The sequence below is a fragment of the Mesoplodon mirus genome, assembly GCF_964341445.2.
Source record: "Mesoplodon mirus genome assembly, chromosome: 3".
Lineage (NCBI taxonomy): Eukaryota > Metazoa > Chordata > Mammalia > Artiodactyla > Ziphiidae > Mesoplodon > Mesoplodon mirus.
Window position 1 is genome coordinate 92,657,557 of NC_138978.1, and position 26,432 is coordinate 92,683,988.

General features: G+C 35.3%; 1 protein-coding gene across 2 annotated transcripts in view; it reads right to left on the reverse strand.

Annotated features, from left to right (window-relative positions):
- Positions 1–26,432, reverse strand: part of DPYD (dihydropyrimidine dehydrogenase) — an 817,544-nt gene that overhangs the window by 416,516 nt on the left and 374,596 nt on the right. For both annotated transcript variants that reach the window (XM_082616443.1, XM_082616442.1), the window contains one exon: positions 11,745–11,929. In XM_082616443.1, the coding sequence (XP_082472569.1) occupies positions 11,745–11,929 (185 nt within the window). The remainder of the gene's footprint in view (positions 1–11,744; positions 11,930–26,432) is intronic.

Consider the following 26,432-nt stretch of genomic DNA (forward strand, 5'->3'; position numbering starts at 1 on the left):
GGACCAAGTGACACTGCAGTGGCTAAGTTCTTTCATTCAACATCAGCACACGCTGAGATCAGGTTCTGTATGGCATGGATCAGATTTTTCAGAGTTATTTTTTCTACCCATTCTAATCTTGAGGTATCTGCCTGAAGTAGCAATCTACTGCTATATTGGTAAGGAAATATTCTGCCTTTTGGAGACAATTTCATTTTAAATTACTTTTCAGGTCAAATGCTGCCATTTAATAAGGTTTGGAACCTTATACAAAGTCAATAAAAGGCGTTAAAATTACTTATTAGTCATGGCATTTTCTTCCCCTATCACCAACTAGATAGTTTTGTTTTGATAGCTCCATTAGATATAGGCTCATTCCTCATTTTTTCCTTGATTTCCTTTTACAACATATAGATGATATAAAAAATAAATCTCCCTTCATATACAAAAAGCTACACATTATTAAAATTGAATTTTTAATAGAAAAAGTATTGTCTCTGATACTTAATAATTACTTTAAACATTAGCTAGGGAATACACCAAAAATTAACATGAATGTACCACCAAAGGCAAATTCTATAGATAGCACTATGGGGTTTATTGTATGCTTATTTACAAGCACTTAAAATGGACTTTATTTTTCAATAACTGTAAGCAAATTTAACTTTACTACTTCCCATTGAAAGGGATAAAAATGAGATCACATGCAATTCTGATTCTTTTTCAGTCTAAAGGTCCAGTTTCCCAATGAGAAATTGGGCTGAAGTCATCTCAATACTGTGATCCTGACCAAGTGGAAAAACTTAGCATGGAAACAGCATTTAGCCATGACATACTTCAATATTATTTTTCGGAGGCTATCACTATCTCAAACTAAATCCATTATGATTTAAAACTGTCTTTTTATTGATATTCATTGTTTTTCAACCTGACAGTGGCCAATGATTTATACCAATTTTCTTTTAACACAGGAATTAAAGAGTTTGAAATATATCTTAAAGGACACTTTTTCAATAGGCCTCAAGATTTTAATACAGCTGTCATTTGAAAAGCCTTACCTCCTCTCAGTTGGAGAAGGGTTTAGAGAAGAAACCAGCTCCCTTGATACGACTGTTTTTATTTGAAGCAGTGGAGGATTCAAAAATTAGTATGACATATTGATGATGCCTTTTTTGAAAGGCATTTTTATTCCCTAAGTAGAAGAAAACTAGCTGGCTGTCAATCATTAAACCACAAATGAAGTCTTTGCCTGGCTAAGATATTTGCAACTATACCAATGCTGGTAAACTAACCACCAAATTATAGCCTTTTCTCTTGCCTCACCCAGATTTCACAGGGGCTGCACACCCAAATAAACGCCTCTTGGCTACCCATTCATCTAACAGCTGGAAAGATGACACTTGACATTTGGAAACTTTCCTGTGAAGATTGCTGCAAGGCTTTCCCATTAGCTTCCTGGTGAGACTGTAAGGTCGAATAAGCTGCCTCAAAACCTGCAAAGGGTAACGGAAATACTCTAATATTAAGCCTGTGTGATTTAAATTTCTAATTCTCAAATCATAGGTCTTCAGATACTGTAGAAACCACTGGTATATGTCAGGGCAAAAGAATGCCTTTGAAGATGTGAAATTAAAGTGATATTTTAAGCAATGATGATGATAACTGCCTTTTATTTAAAGTTGGCAATGAAGGTCTTCTAAGCAAGAGAGACTTGGACATAGATAATTTCTTCTAAGTTTGTTTTCTAAAATCCCAGACTGTCATATTTTTTTAGCAACTGTTCATCTTTGTCCAGAACAGAAATCTTAAACATAAGGCACTGTCACTACCATTCTTTGGGCTTTATTTTCACATCATAGATGTTATGAGAGATAGGTTTAAAATTTTAACAATCCAACAGTGTGGGTTTGTTTGGAAAATCATTGACCCCAATATAAAATAAAATTGTAAATATTCCAGTATTAAGAAAATGCTGTGATCTTATAAATCTTTCAAGTATAAACATAGGACTTTTTTCTCTTTAGAAAGAGACCTTTCGAAGAGACCCCCAAATCAAAAAGTTTTAATAACCTGACAGTTCACTAAAGGTATTAGATAGATAAAATCCTTCACATAATCTCAAATCCTAAAGATGGCAGAAGGTGAAAGATTTCATTTATTGATATGAATGCACATAATTCAATTAGCTTTATAGCAATGATCCTTCTGCACTGTGCCCAGTTTTGAATTCCCCATCTTCAAAGTGTCCTTACAATTTTCTATTCTTGGTTGTTAACTCAGTATTTCCCATGTGAAAGATTCACAAGAATGAATAGGCCTCTCTAAATGTTCAGTCATATGTCCAAATGTAGATAAAATTAATTATTAAAGAGGAAAATGAAACATTTAAAAAATATATGCAGAAGGGCACTGAAGAAACAGCAGACATGAATGATGTAACTTTGAATCTTGAATTAATCACCATCTGAGACTGAAATCACTTTTTAAAAGTCAATTTAGTGAGGCTGAATTTTACCCTATTAGTGACAATGACAGATAGGGATTCCTCTGGATGGGAATCTCATGGCCCCAAATCACAAAAAAAACACGAACACAAACCTAGCTTTCTCACAACATTCCATTAACAAATCCACCAAGAGGAGTCTCAGCTCACAGAGAGAAAATGAAATACTTAGCAATGACTGGATGACTCTTTTCTCTTCAATTTAAAACCACAACTACCATGTTGTACTCACTCACTATATGGTGGGACTATGGCATATCTCTCTCTCCACTAGGTACTGAAATCACAAACTTGTTTCACATAGCCTATTGAACTACCATCAGATAGATGGTAATGGCTTTCTGTCACTCTTGATCTGGGGCAGATCTGAACTAGTGACCAAAATGTTGTAGGCTCTGTATCTCATTACTAACCCCCTGAGAGATCTAGTTCTCTCAACAACTAACTATTCTTTTGTGCCTCAATGACACCAAAAGAAAATACAGAAAAACCTCAAGCAGTAGAGAAGCAGGTCATCCATGCAAGGAATTTATGATAGTTTTGAAGAACTTTACAAATACCTATTTCAAAATATACCCATATACTACATACATTAACTGTGAGAGAAATTCATTATAATCTTCATTAAAATATCATATAAGCTTCACTGAAGCCGAACGACACTGTAGAAAGTTCAGCTGAAAAAACACTGTAGAAAACTAAAACTTAAAATATACCTGTGCTCTGTGATCTTACAGGGTTAGGAAAGACATTTTAGATCTAGTATGATGCTCTAATATTTATGTGTGTATCCTGTACATACATTCTAAGATAATTTTGCCACAAAAATTAGTTTCAGGAGGGATTGACAAAATGGAAAGTATAACATAAAGAAATAATCATAACAGTATCAGGCACTTTAACATGGATACTTATGATAGGAACACAACTTATTTAATTAAGGGTAAAGTTTGAGAAAACACAAAAAGAATATCATTTGGGAACATGCATGTAGACAAACTCATGTATATAGAAGGAACACTGAAACTAAACGAATAAAAAAGTTAACTTTTTGTTGTAGAAAGTTGACCTCAAATGCTGACTGCCAATAAATAGTATTCTGTAACTATTTAACTTCAACTATTCTGTAACTAAGTATTCATTGACACCTAAAGTCACTTGTAAACTGAGTAACCAAAACATTTTTTTTTTTTTTTTTTTGCGGTACGTGGGCCTCTCACCATTGTGGCCTCTCCCATTGCGGAGCACAGGCTCTGGATGCGCAGCCTCAGTGGCCATGGCTCACGGGCCCAGCCGCTCCGTGGCATGTGGGATCTTCCCGGACCAGGGCACGAACCCGTGTCCCCTGCATCGGCAGGTGGACTCTCAACCACTGTGCCACCAGGGAAGCCCCCAAAACATTTTTTTTAATGTTTCATGACCCAATGCCTCCTTCCTTACCCTTTGCAGTTTCTCATGAACTCTACCTAGAAGAAACCAGGTGTTATCCTTTTCATTTCTTGCCTATAGTTGAATGAGCTCTATACAAATTCTGTCCTTTATTTGAGTTTCTATTAATTCCATATTTATCCTTCCACTAATAACTCTTGTCTTTTGCCTTTCAATATTTATCTTTGTACCACAACTGCTTTCATAGCAGCAGCATGTACATTTAGATAAACCCTTCCACTACCAGTAATAAATATTGTGTTTTTTTAATGTTACATATAAGAGATAGTGAATTTAAAATAGAATTCTGAATCACAGAATAGTGACATGACTAAAGGATCACTCTAATGATGTAATCAAACCAGTGACTTTTGAGATAATTTCCAAATATTTAGATTGCTTTATTTGACAAAATGTCTCATGTTTACAAGATCATTTTCTGAGAACTACCATGATTACTTTAGGAAAAATAAACTTCTGATCTAGGATTAGACTTAGAAGAATTTAGCTTGTATTCTATCTCCAAGTTCTCAGAGAAGGCCATAGCATGGTGAGATATCATATGGCCTTTTTTCCCTCTACGTTTTGTGACTAAATTTTTGTTTGTATGTCAATACTAGAACAAAGTAAGTGCTGAATCTTCTGAATGATTGTATTTTTGTAAAGAACATTTGGTATTAAGGTATTAAGGTCCTCTTTGGTAAAGTAGGACCTTAGGCACCTTTTACACTCCCTTAACCAAGTTCTTTGCACCAAACAGATTCACTAGACTAGTTTCTTCTCTCCTTTTCCTCTGAGATATACAAAGGAAAGCCAAGGAGTACTGAATCTTTGTAATGGGTGGGATGCTCCTGTGTGCCTATGAACCTTCTACTCCACCTGTTGAGTTGTGTGCTTATTAAGAGTCACTTGTACATTCTTTACCCCATTTGTGTTGGCTCAAAGTGTTAATAAAAGTTATATAAATCAATGAGCTATACGAATGTGAAAAGAAAGAGGGTTGATTCTGTGAAAACTAAGTTGATTGTTTTCAAAAGATATGATAAAAAGGTGAGTTACTAAAAAACAGATGCTGTCAAATTAAGTGTGTCAGAAACAACTGAAATGACTTATTGCCCAGAAAATTGCTATGTATGTTCCTTGAAAATGTGGCTCCACTTTAAAAAACAAAAATGGAAGTTGTAGACAATATATTATACTTAGGTTTAGATAAGAAATATTCTAGAACTCCAGTGAGTGGATTGAAAAGATCTTGGCCCTGCTTATTTTTTTTTAAGAGAAATGAAAATGAGAAAATATCTAAATGCATTAAAATAAAATGATATGCTTAATATATGTGTATATCCTTTTTATACATCCCCATTCTAACTTTTTCGGATTAACCAAAAAATTATTGATTATTGTTTCATAGGACAAGATAACTTTTTTGTACTCCTGTGTTTTTAAATAAATGTTCTGGATTTAACCAATTTATCATTGATAAATGGTCTGGATTTACCTATATAATTAAATGTCTAATTTTTACTCCAATTAATAATTAAATAGTCTTTAATCATACTAACTGAGCTAATTGCCCCTCTATTTTCTTTCTCTGGGAAGTTCAAATTCCTAGAACTTTTCTATACACTTAATCATTCTGGTTAAGGTATATTTTTAACCAGAATTAAGTTATACACAGACTACAGCCTCCAATCACAATCTTCTAATTTCAGTTTCAAACTACAGAGGAACTCTCAGGAGAAGCTCTATTGCATTATTATATTTTTAAATTTTAACACATACTGCAGGGGAAGATATCAAGGACTGCTGCTAATTGGCAAGAAAACTAAGATTCCAGAGTTGAAAAGTACCAGGGAAGTAGTTTAGTACAGGGGAACTTAACAGTTAGACATTTGTGTGTTCAAATCTTGGCTTCATTTCTAACAGGATACTGACCTTGAATAGGCTTATCATTTGAGCCTAAAGTAAAGTAGGTAAAGTTGGTAAAGTATTTTTACCAGCTATGAAACATAGATAATGATGCCTATTTAACAGGGTCATTATAACCAAAAACTGTACAATGTATGATAGATGCTAAACAATTAGTGGCTGTTATTTCAACGGTTGACAAGTGAATATAAAAGGCATGTTCCAGAGAGGATAAAAATCAGGGACTACTTCTTTTGAGTCTTCTCTAATATTTCTAGTCAACATTGATTTCTGTTCTTTGACTAATTTAGCATTTATTTGTTATAGTAAATTTAGCTTTCTATTACATCATATATATTTTTCTCTAACTATATCACATGGATGAAATAATTGAATTCAAACATCATTATAAGCTCCTTTAGAGAAGGAAGGCTGATGGGTTAATGTGGTTAATTTCTTTTTTTTCCTATTACAGAACTTTTTATCTATCCATCTGTCCACATACATGCACACACACACACACACAGAGACACATACACACACACACACTAGTTAAATAAATCCATTACAAAGATACAAGTACAAGTGCAAATTTGAAAATTTATAGAATTTTTTTGTTTACCTGTAGTCATTCTTTCAGTTACATACTCTTTCTTTGGGTACACTGTCAAAATTATCTTAGATAGTCAGTATTCTCTTTAAGTGAAAGAAGAAAACTCAAATATGTTTGGACTCCACTAATATCATAGTATTATAAACAAGTAAGTTGAAGTCATATTGGATCATTTATTAGTACAACTAAAGAAGAGCAAGTTTAATATTTTAAAATAATGACTTACAAGGAGGGAAATGTTGACAAAATGAAAAATATTTCTCCCTCTATAAATTCCAGATCTGACACTATCACTTCTTTATTCAAACAGTTCCTACCACATTCCTGCTCATTACATACTCCAAATTAAATTCCCAAACTGGGTATTCTCATCATGTTCTAACGCCAGTATAATAAACCCCAGATCCTTTCTCTCATTTTTCCTATATAGTCTCCATGTTCAGGGCCTCCACTAGCCCAGACTGCCTTTTGGTGAAAAAAAAAAAAAAAAAAAAAAAAAAAAAGCTGTAGCACAGGTGCAAGGCTTAGGGAGCAGGCAGAAAGCACCTTTGTGAAAATTCAAGGAAGGCACTCCTGCCTCTGAATAGAAGCAGCACAGCAAAAGATGCCATTGTTTGGTGAGTGGAGCTTGGTCTGAATTTCAGCCAACTGGTACCCTTGTTTGGGTAGCCCTTGCACAGTGGGCAAGCTATGCAATCTTACCCAGTAGGTTTCTTTAAGTTCCAGCGATTCAAATCACTCAGTATTCTTCCAGTTTTTCTTATCTTCCCTCTTTACGTGTATCTTGATTTTTATGAAGTCTGCTCACTCCATATCCTGATACCCACCTCCAGGAAGAATCAATCATTATCTCTTCCATACTGCCTCGTGCCTTTACATTTTTTATTATTGCATTTGTTATTTTGTATTATATGTATGCTTCCATAACTATTTGTAAAGCACCATTTTAAAAAACCACTGCTTACTGAATGAATGAATGAATCCATGCATGAATGACTACATGGATAGACAGATGGATGCATATGGATGAATAAATGAATGGCTAGATAAAATGCTCTTATCGTGACCTGAAACAGCCTCTTTCAATCTTCATCTGTTAAAATACTATACTTTGACTTTCTATTCAAATCTCCTATTTTATAATTTTTCTCTGATACCATTTTAACAGTCCAAAGGGAATAATCTCTAATAATTCACAAACAATAAATATTTAGAGCTCAGACTCTTTACTAAGAACTTTCCATAAATTCCCTTATGTATTCTTCCCTGAAACCCAATAGGGTAGCAACTTTATTATTGCTCCTTTATTAATAAATCATTTCTTTACCCCTAAGAAGACCACGTCTTAGAGAAATGAAGTGACTTTCCCAAGGTCATACAGTTTGAAAGTATTGTTGAAATCAGATCTGTTTAGTTCAGAGCTCAAATTTCTAACTACTCTATTATACTTCTCCTCATTTATTCACTATGGTACCCTCCCAAAGTCGTGTTAGACCCAACAGCTGGTACTCAATGATTAAATTAACTAATAAAATTTAAGTGAAGCTCACTTCAGATAACTATGTGAATTACTGAAATCCCAACATGTGTGTCTTTAAATAATCACATTTACCTGAAAAGGTGTATTTCAAAGAAATTCTAAATATCCAATTGCAATGATTACATTGGATTTAATACTATACATTGGATATACATTTAATACTATACATTGGAATTAATACTATAATGTATGTATAAAATCATTTTTTTAAGTCCACTATCTAGTGTTGCATGCTTCCCCAAAGTATAACATAAGACAAGGTGTTATAAACCTTCATTCATGAATACACTTCAGGCACTATATAAATTTTTCTAAACTAATGCTACAATGGTAAGAAAACACTAGTTATTTACAGTGCTAATTAACTTATATAACAAATATATTAGTTTTCTTAATTCTTCTTTAAATTCCTTTAAGATCAATTATCCCTAAGTTTTTTCCTATTTAATGATGAATACACTCCTTAATTTGAGTGTACATTAGTAAACTAGCACGCCACTGGCTTGTGTAGCATCAGACCAGTAAGAAGGCTTCAATCAGGGAAACAGGATGCTAAAGAACACACTAGAAGGAAAGTGTTTCTGGAAGAGGAGAAGGAAGCAAAACCTGAAGGACAAGCGTGATACAGACAGGTGAAATGGGTGGAGTTGGGAAAGGCCCAGATGTAGGAGATATCTTGATGTGTTAAGGGAAATTCAAATTGGTATCACAAGCTAAGGAGTTTGGACTTTATCTTGAGTATAAAGAGGAGCCTCTGAAGGTTTTTTTTTTTTTTTTTTTTTTTCTTTTTTTTGCGGTAAGCGGGCCTCTCACTGTTGAGGCCTCTCCCCTTGCGGAGCACAGGCTCCGGAGGTGAAGGCTCAGCGGCCATGGCTCACGGGCCCAGCCACTCCGCGGCATGTGGGATCTTCCCGGACTGGGGCACAAACCCGTGTCCCCTGCATCGGCAGGCAGACTCTCAACCACTGCGCCACCAGGGAAGCCCAATGATTGCTCATTTTTATCAGCACACATTTATCAGATTCAGGGAAGTAGAAAGGTAACAGTGAAGTAAAAAAAAAAAAAAATACCCTTAAGAATCTTTCTGAATAATAATTGTGAAGCACTACAAAACCACCATCATCATAAAATATAGTAAACATTCTCTATGTCTTTTAATTTAAAAGCTACAAATGGATTTAAATATTTAGAAAACAATAACACACGCCATTCTCCACTTGCCTATGTTCAATTTTACCTTTTCAAATCTCTCTAGCATCTCTGCCTTCCCACCATTTTCACTTCTGCAAACTGAATTCACATCTTCACTAGGTTTTATCTGGCATAGCACAAAAGCCTTTTCCCTTCTGGGTCTACTTTCATTTCTTCAAGGAGTTAACAGACTGGTCAGTGAGATGTCTGGTCAACCAAAAATCATATTTCACACAAAAAATAAGCAAATTAAAATAAGTGTATGAAAGTCTTTACAGGGATAGAATTGACCAGGCATATATGAGAGAGAGAAGAAAAGAAAATTTAGATAAATAACTCATAAATAAGGGTGTGTACAGCAGTGTTGTTTTATGAGAAAAATAGGTGTGTGAACACACTAGCATAAATCTTTCAACTATGTTTTCTTAAGAATTATCTCTATTCTGAGACTGTGCTGTTTCCTACTTTTCTCATAAACTTTCTTGTTAATAAATGCGAGTAAATATTATAATTTCATGTGTTTGAGTGTTTATTTTAATGCTGTTACTCAGCAAAACAAGAAGCAATCAGCCCTATATTGGTTTCCAAATTGATTTTGAAAATTTTATTAGTCTGAGTAATCCAGAGTTTGAGGACCATTGATGTAGAGGATTTGACTCTAGGAATCAGAAATGTTAAATACTGGAGATGAAACAAGTTTAGGAGATCATGTTTGGTTTAAAAGAAGTGAGTCTGAAGTGTAGGTAAGATATATATCCAAATGGAGTGGTGAATTTGAAATGTAGTTTAGACAAGTGAAGATGTTCAGCAGACAGCTGGATCATGGAAGAGAATGCCCTACTGGAGATACAGATTATGGAGTTACGTGCTCGGGAGCCTTGGGATAACACTATGAAAATAAGAAATAAGAGTAGAATGAGAAAACTAGAAGAGTGATAAGTTTGGGGACAGAAAAAGTGAAAAAGCCAAAGCAGGAGTCCATCCTGGGTAGCTGTCTTGAACTGTTCCTGCTGTGAATTTCTGAGGTCATATGGACTCTCCAAAATACAGATGCTGCAGCAACTAGAGCCAAAACCATTACCGACATGTCTCCTTTGTATTCCCAGATTTCTGTCTGTTAAAATTTCATTCCTTTTCCCCTTTTCTTCCTAGCCTAGTCCCTTTTGATTTATGAATGATTTGGACAGAATTCTTAATTTTAGATTTATCATCTCCCCAAAACACTGCTTCCTTTGTCTCTATGCACAACCAGTAGGCTGTGGTTTACACCCATTCTTAGAGCTTTACCTCTATGGGACAATACACCACCCTCTGGCCCAGATCCCAACATCTCAAGCCCCACTACTCAGAGATGCTGAGGTGAGGTGGGAGTAGGTTGGTTAACTGAACATAAAAAATATGATGTAATCAGTACCAAGTCCAGGCCCTACCTAGTAAGTAAGTAGTCATGGATGAATTACAGAAAGAGTAGAGAACAACCAGAATAGACTAAATGGTGGTGACAAAGAGAAAGAAAAATATTCAAGGAAACGGAAACATTAAAGACAAAGTGAATTGTGCTAGCGTGTGAGAAACCAAAGAAACCAAAAGAAGGGAGGCAGGAATTATTTCGTGAATTTAGAGCCTTTCTTGAATAGGAAAGAAAAATAAAGATTTTATTTACAAGAGCAAACTTTTCCAGAAACATTTTATGTAAATGAGGTTACTGTGTCTACATTTAGTTAAATTATAGAGCAAGAAAAGAACAGAGTAGGGCTTCCCTGGTGGCGCAGTGGTTGAGAGTCCGCCTGCCGATGCAGGGGACACGGGTTTGTGCCCCGGTCTGGGAAGATCCCACATGCCGCGGAGCAGCTGGGCCTGTGAGCCATGGCCGTTGAGCCTGTGCGTCCGGAGCCTGTGCTCCGCAAGGGGAGAGGCCACAACAGTGAGAGGCCCGTGTAACAAAAAAAAAAAAAAAAAAAGAAAAGAACAGAGTATTTTGTCAAAAAGTAAGACAACTGATATCTAGTAGATATGGCTTTTCTCCCCAAGAGCACAAAATTACTGTACCAGAGTACGTTTAACTTTATATTTTATCATTTTTACATTCTGCATTTGTATCATAACAGCAAATAGTGAAAACATAATTACAATTGAAATTTATAAAATATTTGTTTTCTTTTCAATTAGGTGCATATAATTTAGGAAGTGAATAGGAACTCACTGATCCACATGGACAGACAACATAATTTTCTGGACTGTGCAAGATTATTAGGAATATAGATTCTATATCATACTGCATATCATCCAGATTTGATAAATGTATTATCTATGTCTTTAAGCATTGATAACTATTTTGAATACAGGACAAATAACTTCATAGTATTCCACTGGTAGAAATGCACAAATGAATTTTCAATCACCTAAACAGGTCTGCTATCCAGTCCACATTTAAAAAATTTTATCCAAGTAAATATGTATGTGACCTATTGCATATATAATTACTATATACCTTATAGAAATGCTCATATGAATGAGTAGCAAAAATAAAGAAGTACTTATCCATTGGAAAAAATTAACTGAAATTGATGGCAAACACCTACCTGTATATATTTGTGAATGTACCAAGAGGCTTGCTTTCCATCATTCACGGATTCCACTGTAGTGTTAGCCATACCAACAACATCACCACCTGCAAACACCCATGGTTCACTGGTTTGCATAGTTTCTGGATCTACTTCTGGGAGATCCCATCTGTTAAATTTTATAGGGCTCAAGGCTTCTTTTACTGGAAAAAAGTGAAAGACAACAGGCAATGACTAATCTGTGCATCACATAAAAATAATTTGAAAATTAAGAAAAATTATGATGTAATTATTGTTCTAGGGATTCAAACAACTGTTTTTAATGAACCATAAAAATGGAAAGTTAATGAAATATCTTAGTTAACAACACATTCAAAGTGTACTGACTTAACCGATTCAAAATAAAACTCACATGTAGGTGTTAAAGACCACAGATTTGGGCAATGTTTCAGATCTGGTATTTATGTGTAAGAAGTTTGGCAGACTACAGTCCTTTAAATATTCTAATGGTTATAAAACGCATTTTCTAAAACTTTGTCCATTACCATTATTTTCACAAATTTGTTACTACTCGTATGATCCCAAATTTATTCCTGTGTAACACAGATGTAAGTTATATTGTGAATTTGAATCAACTGCCAATCTCTTTCTTTCACAGCAAGTTTTATGAACAAAACAAGACAATATCTTCTACGTTTCCATCAAATTACTTACACTTAATGTTAAGAGATTTAATGGACCCAGAATACAGTTACATTTAGCCAGCAATTTCTGTTTTATTTTGTAAAAATCTACAAATGCAACCATTAACATTAGTTCCTTGTGGAAATTGCTCTGTAAAAGAGATTTAAATTATCTGCTAAATATGCTGTGTTCCAATGAATCTAAACATGTCAGGAAAAGGAAGAGGTTGAGTCCCTTTAAGAAATATTACCTAAAGGAAACTCACTCGTCACAGGATCTGGATATTTGGAAAAGATAAAAGAAACTAAGTTAGATTAAGGGGTTGATCTAGAGAAGAAATAAAGAACGGTAGACAGTACCATATATGATGGAGCAAACTGAGCCAGTGTTTAAGATAAAATGTTCTTTCCAGGTATTCATATCATGAATTTTAAGCACAGCTTCTCAAGATAGACTAAGGGAGCTATTTTTTACTCCAATTGAAAAGAAAATATAATAATATAAACAAAAGGAGAAAATATTGGAAGTTCTTAGAATACAAAAATTAGTTGTTGAATAGATGAATAATTTAAGTTTAAAATAAAATAGCCAAATGTTATTCTAAAATTATTTTTTTCTGAGCAATAATAGAAAAAAAACCATAAAAATAAACACTGGTGCATATTTGTAGCTTTCTACTTGAAGAATTTAGAATTCTAGAAAACTATTAAGGGACTACTGTTGATTGTGTTTTCCCCACAAGACTGTAGGTTCTATGAGAACAAGATGCTATGCTGCTTACCACTGTGCCACCAAGCCTAGCACAGCACTTAAAACATAAGAGACACTCAATTCAATGGATGGATGGATGGATGGATGGATGGATGAGTAGATGGATCAATGCCATCATGCTCAGGTTTTTATTTAAAAATCTTCTATCGTTTGTATCTCTGATGCAATTTCACCCTTCACTGAGAGTAAAATTAAATATTCATGTAATTATTTTCAATACAGAATGGCATTCTGAGAAGATTTTTCTATTGTCTTTAAAGGTCACATGAAAAGAGACCTTTAGCATTTGCTCCCTGTTGCATAACAGATCATCACTACCATCTGTTGACAGTAACCTGAGTTGCAAAACATCGATAGTGAGCATGGCTCGTCAATTCAACCTATTATAATAATGGTAACTGTAACACACCATCATTGAATGGTATAGAGACATACACACACACACACACACTCACATGCAAGGGGTAAAAAATAATTCTCCTGTATAAGAAATGACCTTATTTGTCCAAGACTTTGATACAACCTTGTGCTACATAGAGATCTGAAATAAAGACGGTCTTTAAATGAGAAGAAATTCAAAATTATTTCACTAGGAGATCAAAGCTCTTTTATACATTTTCCTCATTTTTTTACAAGAATATCCTTGAAGATTAGCACAGATTTCACTCTAAGCTTGAGCAATGCAGGGATTATGCCTTAGTTATCTTTGATTTCCCACAGCAGCTATTAAAGTCAAAGACATATATACTGTGAAGTTATTGAAGCTTAAGCTTCAGGGTCCCTCACTTGCATGGGCCTCTTTCAAGACCTAAATTTGAATTTGTAACTTTTTTCTTTTTTATAGAAAGTCCTCAAGTTATATAGGCTTCAGGTCTCGCAAAACTTGAATCTACTCTTCAGTACAGTGCACCTTAAATAGTAGATGCTGAATAAATGCTTGCTGAATTAAGTTGAAGTTCATGAGTAACGTGCTTTATAACTTTTTTATGATTTACAAATGCATATGGTATGATTCACTTTAATATTAGAGCTCTATCACTAACTCAGTCAATAAATAGGAGACATTACTAGAAGTTTAATAAGTAATTCTTGCATTTCTTAAAATATTTAGCACCAACACTATAAGTCAACCTAGGAATATTTATTTGTGAATTCAAAAGCACTATTCTACTCATGGGTCTTTCTATTGGATACACTTTGTATTACTTTATGTCTCTAAACATTCATACACACTCATGTTTACTTTTTAAAATATGCTCTCTTTCCTCAATATTTAACTCAATTATAACTTGAAGTCAGACCTGAATATAAACTTTTAATTTTTGTATCATTTGTAACATCCAACTAACCTCACAAATAATCAAATAACTATGACACTGTATTCCAAAACAGAATTTTTCTCTCACAGTAAAAATTATCTCAGACCTCTTTTGAAAATCACCTATTTAATTTTCCCCCTACTCTTTTTAGAGTTTAACATGTTTAACATGTTCATAGTTTCATTTAAGAAATAAATAGAAAAAATGAGATCAAGTAATTGGTTATGATGTTATTAAATAGTATAGCAAAGCTTACATCAATCAAAATAGAGATCATTTGTTTGCATTTTAATATCTAATATTTTAACTTTTTCTTTGTCCAAATGATAAAGGATCATTGAAAAAATAGAAAAAAATTGAAAAAAATAGAACATGGACAGCTTATAAGAATATAAGCGATGCTTTAGTGGGTCAGAAATGTTTTCAATCAGTGGCACTAAGCAGCTAACACAAGAATGACTATTCATTACAACTTGAACATCAAATGATTAGGATCGTTTCCCTGTAGGCACAGTGGACTCAATATTTAAACATGAGAGACAGAGAGAGGGGATTAATTAATTTTTTGAAACTTTGTTGATTCTGATTGTGGATCCTAATAACACTTTTCACGATTTCGATGACTCTTTTGAAATGTAGCTATTTCTATTACTTAATCATATTTTTAAAGCTCCAAAGTATTTAATTTAGAACTCAAATTAAGGATTCAGTGAAAAAAATCTATATGCTTTTATTCATAATTTGTCAGGAAGGAGTTCATTTATTTAGCTGCTTCTTATTAGAGGGACTTTCATCCTCCTCGTCATTGTAACTATCCTTCTATGGACTCCTCACAGCTCTCTTACATCTCTGCTGATACGTTTAACTTGGAATACAATAAAAATAAGTCTCAGAAGGACATCTTCTGTTTTGCCTTTATCTAGCTTGGAAGGAATGAAAGCATAAGTGGATGAAAAATGTATATTTACATTTGCAAACCAAATAACTGCTTGCCATATCCTATGAAGTGTTAAATGAATATTAATAGAAGGATTGTATTATTTTCTTTCTTGTTTATAAAATAATGGGGGTGGGGGAAGAGGGATGTTCTGTTATGATCATACACAGTTTCCCCACAGATTTCCATGAGATTGCATCCTGCTGGAGACTGCAGCATATGTCCTGGTAGTTCCAGAGATGAACAGAAAAAGAACTTGAAAAAGAATCCCAAAACGTGCTTATTCACAGTCTATATTATTCTGCAAATGGGATAGAAATGTGTTAAATGTTATGGTGCCTGGAATTTTATGCAGTCTTTAAAAGGAATGAAAACATCCTTAATTCATACCAAACATTCAAGATTTATGTTAATTTTCTGCTTTAATCACTACTATGTTCGAATGAGCTTATTTAAAAAACAAAGACACTCTGAGGTAGCTTTAAAACAAGAAATGGTTTTGAAATAGGAACTTTTAGTCAACTTAATGTTATGCATGAGATGATTTTTTTATATAGACTTAATTGTATTGTGACACACAAGTTCTTCAATAAGCCACAGCTTAAAATTGCAGAAACCATCCCTCAGGGACACATCACTGGCAGATGCAGATTGCCAAGGTCAATTAAACTGATGTAGCTGTGCTGTCATATATGTAGAAGAGAAACCCACAAGCATATGACAAGTATATTTCTCAGTATTTATAAAAAGATGTCAAGAATGTTATATTTTAGTACATAAATATAAATTAATTTTCCATAAACAATAAAACAATACAACAGAAATCATAATGAAGAACGATTATTAGTATTCTTTGGAGAGTTTGAGATTCCTTAAAACAATGGGAGGAATAAAAAAATTTCAACATTTATAATAAAATGATATCTTGAAAACAGATGAATTCATCAATGTGCTTGTTTAATTTTACGTAACGTATTAGCCAAGAGGACCAAAGCACAATGAAACAAAAAGGTGAGCTGAGGCAATAATCTCAGTAAATCAGAGCTGAAAGCAAAATCTCAGCAAGAGTAAATAAATTCTAATTACAGGGCCAGGATATCAGAGTTGTGTTTAAATAGAATAACCTGGGGTAAGGAGGGGACAGAACCACAGAATGCCTTCAACTAAGAATATCAAGTCTGGTTGGCACGAGCTTTGTTCTCACACCTCCCTTCTGCCTCTGAGTATTCGAATCAATATGCTGTCCATTCCCAAATACAATGGAGCGGACAATACCAATTCATCATTTTCTTTCTGTAAACCCCTCAAATTCAACCTTGATACTGTACCTTCCTGCTCCTACAAAACCTCAAGTACCTCTGATTCTTTTTTTTTTCTTTTTTTGCGGTACGTGGGCCTCTCACTGTTGTGGCCTCTCCTGTTGCGGAGCACAGGCTCCGGATGCGCAGGCTCAGCGGCCATGGCTCACGGGCCCAGCTGCTCCGCGGCATGTGGGATTTTCCTGGACCGGGGCACGAACTCGTGTCCCCTGCATCGGCAGGCAGACTCAACCACTGCACCACGAGGGAAGTCCCCTCTGATTCTTTTTACACTATTGTCTTTCTCATATTCTCCTCTCTCATCTCCTATGTTGAAAAACTGGTCTTAACCTGATTCTCTCTTCTCACTGCCATTCTTACATCTTCTTTTATCTAATTTCTGGAGTAATTTACACTACCTACATTTTTTACCACCCAATTATTCCCTCCATGTATCCCTCTTATGAAAATTTGGTCTCTACGGTCACCAAATTCCGTGACTTCAGTTCTTCTCCTTTTTGCCTTTCTATAGCATCCAATAGACGAATCGGTAATTTTGATCTCCTTCTCTGATTTGCGGAATGCTACTCTATCCAGACTCTCCTCCTTTTTAAACTGTCCTTAGGCTCTATCTGGCTCCTCCTCATCTTGTCATCAACCTCTTCCCAGCTCTCAAATATTGTCTACTACACTTTTCTGTGTCAGAAATTATAGTTGTCTTGTGCTTTTTAACTTCACCTCTCTGGAAATGACCTCAAACATTACCTTCTGCTTTTTTATTCTGACACTTCTAGCTGCCTGTTAGAGATTCCAATGTGGATGCTCTACTGTCCCTTCTAAATTGTCACATCTAAAACCCAGTTCACAAGCTTCCTGTGGGATTTTCACATTTCACAATTATTAGTAAGCTTGCTTTTTCACATCTCCTACTCAATGTGACCACCAAAGCTTCACTGAAACTCTTATCACTAAGATGATCCAGATTGCCACATCCAATGACCCTTCCCGTCATCACCTTACTTCAGGAACTACGGTGGGGTGGGGTGAGACACCCAGAGAACAAGATTTAAGAAGGTCCTTAGGCTCAAGATCGTGCAAGGGCAGGTCGGTGCCTCAACTGTCTCACCCTACGCATGGCACTGTCTTCCTTGATTTCTCAGTAGCATTCAACAGATGACCACTTCCTCCTCATAAAACTCCCTTATCTTGGCTTCAATGACACCACACTTTCCGCTTTTCCATTTGCCTCCATGATCACTCTTTAACCTTTACTGCTGCTTTTTCCTATTCTTCCTTCTCAAAAAAACCTAGAAATAGATCTTAGTCTTGGCATAATCTTTGTATCTTTTCTCTCCACTTATCTCAACATGCAGTCAGTTACCATGTTCTAACAATTCAACCAAAGGAAATTCTCTCCTAGTTACTTCTTACATCTCATTTATATCATCCTCACCTAATGAAGAATGTTAAGGAAAGCAATCAGCATTCATTGATCCCTTGTGTGAGGCAGACATGATGCTGAATATTTCCATACAGTAGTCTCATTTAGACCACAGCACAACTCTTTAAGGTAGGTATCAGCATCCTAAATACAGCCAAGAGGTGGTAAAGCCAGTATGTGAATCCAGTTATTTCTCACTCCAAAGCTCTCCTTGCCACTGACCCTTGGTGTGAGGGAAAGAAAAAGCCAGGAATAGGCCAAAAACAGTCTCTTAAAGTTTCACTATTGGGAACCATGGGAATAATTAAAATGAAGCAGATTGGGGTTGGAGGGGCAGCAATTATCTTTCTTCTAGGTCTTATTTCCACAATTAGAGAATCAGCTCATTGTAGAGAAGAAACCCAAGTATTTTCCAAAAGCTTCTCAAAGCTTCTAAAGAAAGTCTCTACAGTGACAAACACACTGGTTAGAGAAGAATAGGCACTTGGCTAATTTCTTTTGATTGATTTAACTATTTGACTTTCCTACTGCTATGGTTAAATAATGCTCAATTTGGATATGCTTGTAGAATTCAGGCAGTGTAAAAGTACAGATTTAATTTTCTTTCCCTCCATGCCCAAGACAAGCTGAGGCTCCCCAAGTTAAATACAAAAGATGGATGTCAATAATAGCCTGTAGCAACTCCTTTTGTTTTACTTGTATTCTATAGGGAGTCTCATTCTCATTTCCTAAACTGACCAACTAATTAATTCAGAATTAAAATTGTCTAAGCACTTCACCTTGATTTGCTTATTTCTCTGCAATAATTCCATCTATTTAAAACACTAAACTCCTTGAAGATTTGATTTCATTTTCTCTGTAAGAGATCTCCTCAAGGAGGTCAGTGTCCTTGAGGAAAATATATGGGGATTGTTTTCAAATTCTCAGTTGGATTCCCAAATGCTGCACTTTGATTTGCTTATTTATATTCAACGATACCATCTACTTAAGACTACAAACTCCTTGAAGGAATAGATCATCCTTTAATCTGATTTGGACCATAATCATCATAATTCTATGCACATTTGGGTGCCTAATACCTCTTGATAATTAGGAGACAGTGAAAAAAGTGGAAAGGCTACTGAAATATTTTACGTATACTTCTCAATGAAAGAACTTTTTTAAATGCTGGATGATACCATCGAGTGATATAAATAACTACAGAAAGGGGTTAAAAAATGTTTAATATAAAATCCTCATTTGCTGCATTTAAAGCATAAATAAAAACAAATAGAAAGCCAGAAGTAAATTACACTACTTGTGAAAACAATATTATTAAAATATAAGTGAATACTGAAAAATATTTTAATTAACAAAATAAATCAAATGGAAAAGATTCCCTAAATAGAGCTTTAAAAGTAAGTCTATGTGTGTTTGACTGCCATGACTAATTATGTATCCATGTAATGTGTGTTCAATTTGGGCTTATTTAAATAGCAGAAATGCTCATTAGCTGCAGTATATCTGTGAAGCTTCAGTAAACAGTTTAATGGTTTTTATGTTTAACCAATTTCATAAGTTCCTGTAATTTTAGCTTTAGCAGCTCATTAATGTTACTTTTTGATATCCATCTTATGACTTTTTTTTCCCTTGTCAATCGGCTGTAGGCATACTTCAGTGCAAAATTAAAACATACAGTAGAATTTATTTTAAACAATTTTAGCACATAAGTAAATGCACAATTCAAAAATATAGCTTCTTTATATAGAGTACTGGTTGTATTACCATGCAGTCAAGAACTATCTTTGGTATTGACAAAGGCTATATTCAACAGAATTCATGACGACAATAATGACAAACATTTATCGAGTGCTCCAGGAACATGTGGTTGGTTTTGGATGAGGCAATGTATATGTTATCTCACTGGATCTTCACAGAATAGGTATTATTTTAATTTTACAGCTGAGGAAACTGAGACTGAGATAAGTTACACAGATCACATTCTCAGGATTTGAACCTAACTACAAATGCACCACAGCTGTACCAACTGGGAATACCTTCAGAGGCATTTGGAGATAAACACCTAGACCTTAGTAGAGGGCCCTACATCTTGGGATTAGATATAGTCATATGATGGATGAAATTCAAGAGAAAGAACACAAACCTGGGTAAAAATAGAATGAACCATTTATTTTTTAAAGTGGCAGCAATCACAACCTGAACTAAAGCCAGAAGAGGAATCATCAGAGTTTCATGAGAATCAAGATGTTTCTGAGCCATATAGACAAGAAGTGATCATTTCAAGAAATGTCAGATACAAGAGAAATGTAAGGTAGGTAACCAGATTTGGGGATCTGGAGTTCAATGAGCAGTAAAAAGATGACATGTGCAGGTAAATGATGAAGGCAAAAGGCAGAATAAAAGGGGTTAAGGAGAAAGGATCTGGCACAGACAGCAAGGCAGTGCATACAGGATGTTCTTCTGGGACTTTAATAATGATTGCATAGGAAAAAAATATGGCACTAGCTTGCATTGGTTCATTCAATTAGCAAATATTGTCTGCCGTGCACTAAATCCAGCTGTAGGCACTGTAGTAAACCACAGATAAGGGAACTGTCCTTGTGGGATGTACATTTCAGTTGGCAGAAGATAAAAAATAAAAGGTAAACAAGTAAGTGAACTATATAATAGTGAAAATGGCTATGAAGAGAGATATATCAATGAGAGTGTTATGAGGTGAGGGGGCTGAGAAATGGAAGATCATGGTGGGGATGGAGGGGCACAGACGGCTCTTTGATGAGATGACATCTGAGCTAAAACAAAGGATAAGAATGAGCCAGCATGTGAAGACCTTGAGGCAGATCATTCCAGGCAGAGGGAACTGTTACAGAGGAGTTAGAATGAGCTGAAGTTGATGCACTTGAAGAGTAGAAGCGAGGCTTTATGTCCGTGGAAGAAAGCAAGCAAGAGAAGAGGAGAGGGGGCCTAGAGACAGGCAGAGGCCTGATCAAGGAGGGCTTCATAAGCTGTGGGAAGAATTTTATTCTAAATAAAGTAGGAAACCACTGGAGGGTTTGGAACAGGGGAATGAAATAATGTAATTCCTGTTTATAAAGCTGATTCTGGTAGGATTATAAGGAAGCAAGAGTAAATGCAGGGTGACCAGTGAGGAAGCTACTATTTTCAATGCAAGTGAAAGTATCAAGCATCTGACCATTCCCTCAACAGAAGGAGGACTTGCTGGTCTTCACGTGATACTTTACATAAACATTGCTTTCATATGCTTTTGTCTTTACTGTGAATTTTCTGTAGCAGTATTTAGAATAAAGCAATCATTTCATTCTATTCATCCCAACATTTATCCGTCTCTTCATTCATCCATTTATCTACTCATTCAGTGAACCCTTGAGACTGTGCTGGGTACTTTGGGTTAAAATATGAATAAATTACTCTGCAGTCCTACTGTCAACATAATTTAGAGTATATAAGGTGTATAGGTTGAAATAGGAGAGAAGCAGGGGCCAAAAAAGAGACACAAAATTAATTATATGTTTCCCTCTGTGTGTGAGGGGAACATATTTTATTGACATGGCCCTTTAGATTTCAGGTACCCACCAACTTTAGAATAAAATTCAGATACTTTAGCCTAACACTAAGACATGTTGTGAATTAGCAATGATACATTTCTCCACCTTTACTATTTCTCGTTGTGTGCATTATGATCTAGCCAAAGGAATTACCCCTTGTATGTATCTAGCCTGTTCACTGTGATGAAATGTGCTTTCCTATCTCTAGTCTCTTAATTCCTGTCCAGTCCTCATCTCTATTACCAATGCCACTGCCTCCATAAAAACTTCTTTGATGCTTACAATCGGAAGTCATCTCTCCACCGTGTGTGTTATGCTAGCAGTTTATCTATTTCTCCTTGAGTCTACCTAATGGCATTTTGCATTTTCCCCTCTCTATTAGACTGCAAGCTCCTGTAGACAGGGACAATGTATTTTTGTGTGTGTGTGAACCCAGGAGAACCTAACCCAGAATGTTGTAAACTCAACAAATATAGAATGAAAGAATGGGAAATAAGGTCCCACAAGTATGTAGGAGGGCAGATTAGAAGGGTGTTAAAATTAAATTGAAGCATTTGGTTTCAATTCCACCATCAGGGGAGAATAATTTTAGATTCTAAACTATGAGAGTAATACAATGATACTGGTGATGTAGTAGCTCATTTGGCAGCAGTGCGCAAATACAGGGAAAACATTGGGCCATGTTAAACAAAGTGAATTTTCAATACGCTTTTCAGAGGTCTTGGAAAATCTCTGGATGTTCACTGAACATAATATGCTTGACACTCTTTCGTCCACTTGTATGGAAAAAATGGTTGTGTAAATGAAAGTCCTTTGAAAACATTTGAAAAGCTTCATAATTATAAAATATTATAAGAATGGCTAGCATGGAAAAAAGGTTGGCACTGGATAGCATTAGAACATATAAAGCTTAGGTGAGACCTCTGAATGTATGTTCAAGTAAGTGCTGGCTTTCTCCTCCAGCAATGCCAGCACATTCGGGACACCTAATAAATTATATGTGAATATTACATTTGAATTAGATAGCTTCCATACTGGGGGGCTATCTATTAAATATGATTCAATGTAATTTTCCAACTGATGAAATTACAACTTACATGTATGTAGGTCAATATCTAATTTAACCAGACTATTTTAAATATGTATACTGTTATTTTTATTTTGTGATTTGAGCCAAGAATACAAATGCAAAGTAATTAACAAAAATAATCTGTAATACCAAATACATATTACTAAGAACATTAGTAGACAATCTACATCATTACTAAATTTATAATTTCACTAACTTTTACATCTTGATTTTACATCTCACAGCAGCAGCTTACTGTAGTTTAACACTTCGCAAGAATATTTGGTTGCAGAATAAACCTTTAGTATACCATAAGCTAACTAGTATTTAAAAGACAAATATAATAGGCTATGGTAAACAAAGCTCTGGATATGTATTACGCTCACTCTATGTTGAATAACATTTTCCTACGTTTTAACACTCACTCTATGTTGAATAACATTTTCCTACGTTTTAAGATTTCTGTTCTCTGAAACAATTATGTTATTTTGTCCATTTTCTACCTTCTTTCCCCAGCAAAACTTGTTACATGCCGCTGCTCTACTTCTTGTATGTAATCTTTGATTTGATGGAAAAGTACTGATTTATCCACTGTCTCCCTGTAAGAATGCATATGATATCAACCACTAGTGAAACCTGGAAAACAAAGATAAGGGAAGGCTCTGAACAGAGCTATTCACTGGGGAAACAAACCTATTCCTATGCAGTTATTAGAGGGAAGTAAAATAATTACAGAAATATCATGTTGGGCTTCAAATGGATGTCTAAGGCAGTTGTAAGTGATGTGATGTTGAGTCCAAATCACTTTCAACACTGTTATCAGTTTGACCTCCCTCCTCATCACCTTCACCCCTTTAAAATAATTCCAAAGAAAAACTGTGCAAAGATTCCATTATTTTGGATGGTTACTCTGCAGAAATGCCAGGACTTGCTTTAAATCCTACCACTTTATCCTCACTCTGCACAGTGTATTCTATAATAGAAAGACAATAAATCTTTCAGCCAGAAAAAAATCTGATAATTAGGACAATTTTTAAGAAAGTATGTACAGTTTTACTGTTGGTTTCCTGAGAATGCTTCTTGCCTAAAATACAGTTAAAAGCCAGACAATGTACAGGGAGGACTAAAAAAAAGATTCATTCTCATCACTGGGCCAACGATACAAAGGATATATCAATCTGTTATTACTCAGGCATTATGAAATGAAATGGTAGCATCAGGAACCAAATGCATTAGTGAAAGGGGGAAGGTACAGACCATGGATTAAAACTGTCTTGATGCCATGTCCTCCAAAGATATTTACCACCTAAAAAGCAGCAATAACAAAAGCTGATTTTTTTCCTCTTCATAATATGGTAGGTGAGATCCTACTGGATTTCCAAATACCACATGTCCTCTTTCATCATACTTTTAAGAAGTTGTTATCTAAAGTACAAGTTATAACAGCTTTTATTCACTAATTCAATCAATGAATAACCACTGTTCTGGGCACTAGGTTATGACAGTGAAAAGACAGACAAATGACAGATAATGATTCTTAACGTCTCTTTTCAATCAGAATGTTCTTAGTTCTAGTCCTATTTCCAGTTGTTGAATGGATTAGCAAATCCAAATGACACACACCACCATTTCCCTCAGATCTGTTCTGTCTGCTGCATTTGTGAGTCCTGTAGGCATTATGGATATCTGATCAGATTCCCATGCTACATACTCCATATCCCACCCCTTTATCAGATGACCAAACCCTGACTGTCTATGTAAAAAATATGTCTGGATTCTGAATGTTCTTCTGCAGTTCTATGTCCTTTAACTTAATCTGGGCCTTAATTAGTAGCCACGCAAACTGACAACAACAGTCTTTTAACTGGTTTCATCAATACTATTCTGTCTTAATCCCAGGCCACCTTGGAGCAACAAGCTTATTCCACACTCCTGATGCTTCCTTCCATGTGGGGAAACAATTATTGGTATAACACTCGTGGTGTCTCTTTGTATCTTACTCACCTCTCTCAGAAAAGCTGAATTCAGTAATTATAATTAGTGGATCTGGAAGAAGAAATTAGGCATGCATGACACACCCTTGTCAAGCCTATAGCTTGGCAGCTGCCCAGTTGAGCACAGGTTGTCTCCCTCCCTGAACACTGAAAATCTTACTGCTGCAGCTTCCCAACAGGGGACCTGCAATTGTTGGATCTTACCTGTGACTGGTGAGTAACTTTGCTTATTTCAGGCATCCAATACTAGGAAACACACTTGTCTTCTGATATGAACCACCTCAAGGGTGACTTCATGGTTTCTAACTCCCAACTATTTGAAGAATATTACAAATGCTGCAAACCCAAGCAGAGAGATGGAAGATCCATCACCTACCAGAATTACCTCATTAACATAAAGGTCTCTCCCATATTTAAACCCCCTCATTTGTCACCTGGGTGTCTATAGGATAAAATTCAAAACCCCTGGCTTAGCATATAAGTCTCTTAACTCCACATAAATTTGTAGCCAAATTTCCTGCCATCTTACCCCTACCCACTTCCCACCTTATCTTACCATACAGCATCTGTTCCAGCTAAACAGACTTTCTCACTATTGTCTGGTCACCTGAGGCCATTCATCAGCTTGTACTTTGTGTATGAATATTCCCTCTAACAGAGAAACTCCTACTCAAGCCCTAAAACCCAGTCCAAATATCATCTCAAATTAGCACATTATGCTACAATTTATGTATTTACATGCCTGTTTCTCTCATTAGCCTATGAGTCCCTGGGAGCAAAGACTCTCTTTTACTCATGCTTGTATTCTTAGTGACTGGACAGGGCCTATAACATATTTGGATATTATAAAGTGTTCATTGTATGAAAAATAATGAAAATGAATAGTAAAAATCATAAAATTAAAAGTTCAATTTTAGAAATAAAAATGAAAAATTCAGACCTTCATTTATAAAGATGAGAACATGCATGAAATAAGTAGGCTGATGACAACTTTCTAAAGACATGCTGGTTTTTTTAATATAGCTTTTAAAAATGACTGTAAAATGACTACTTAATCTAACAGGATGGTGTTGAGCAAGTTGCATAATCTCCCTGTGGCTCCCTCCCTTCCACCCCCATTCCACCTGGAAACTCCTACACATCACTCAGCCTTCAACTTACAACCCACTTCCTCTAGGAAGTTTCTCTGAACCTTCAGACTATGTTTTGCGCTTCCCTGGGACTCTAACCTTCTCCCAGCACAATTGATTAAACTGCATTCCTGGAGACAAAGTTTGCATTCACCTTTTCCACACTTTATCCCCAGAATACAGCCCAGGGCCTGGAATAGCAGGCCATCAGAAGTCATTAGCTCAACAAATAAATCTGTGAAATTAGAAGTCTAGAATACATTATCTCTTAAATCCCTTCCAGCACGTTTGGAAATGTATGTAAGGAAAACTTCAATGCAAGTTACTGTATTGTAACATATCCATAAGTTACATTGGACTGACAACTTTATTTTTCAGTTCTTTCTCATCCATTCTTAGTTGTATTAATCAGTAGTGAGGCCCTTCCTCTAACATTTGTGCCATTAGTTAAAAAGTTCTCTGATCTATCAATAAAGTGCAGTATTCCTTAACCTGTT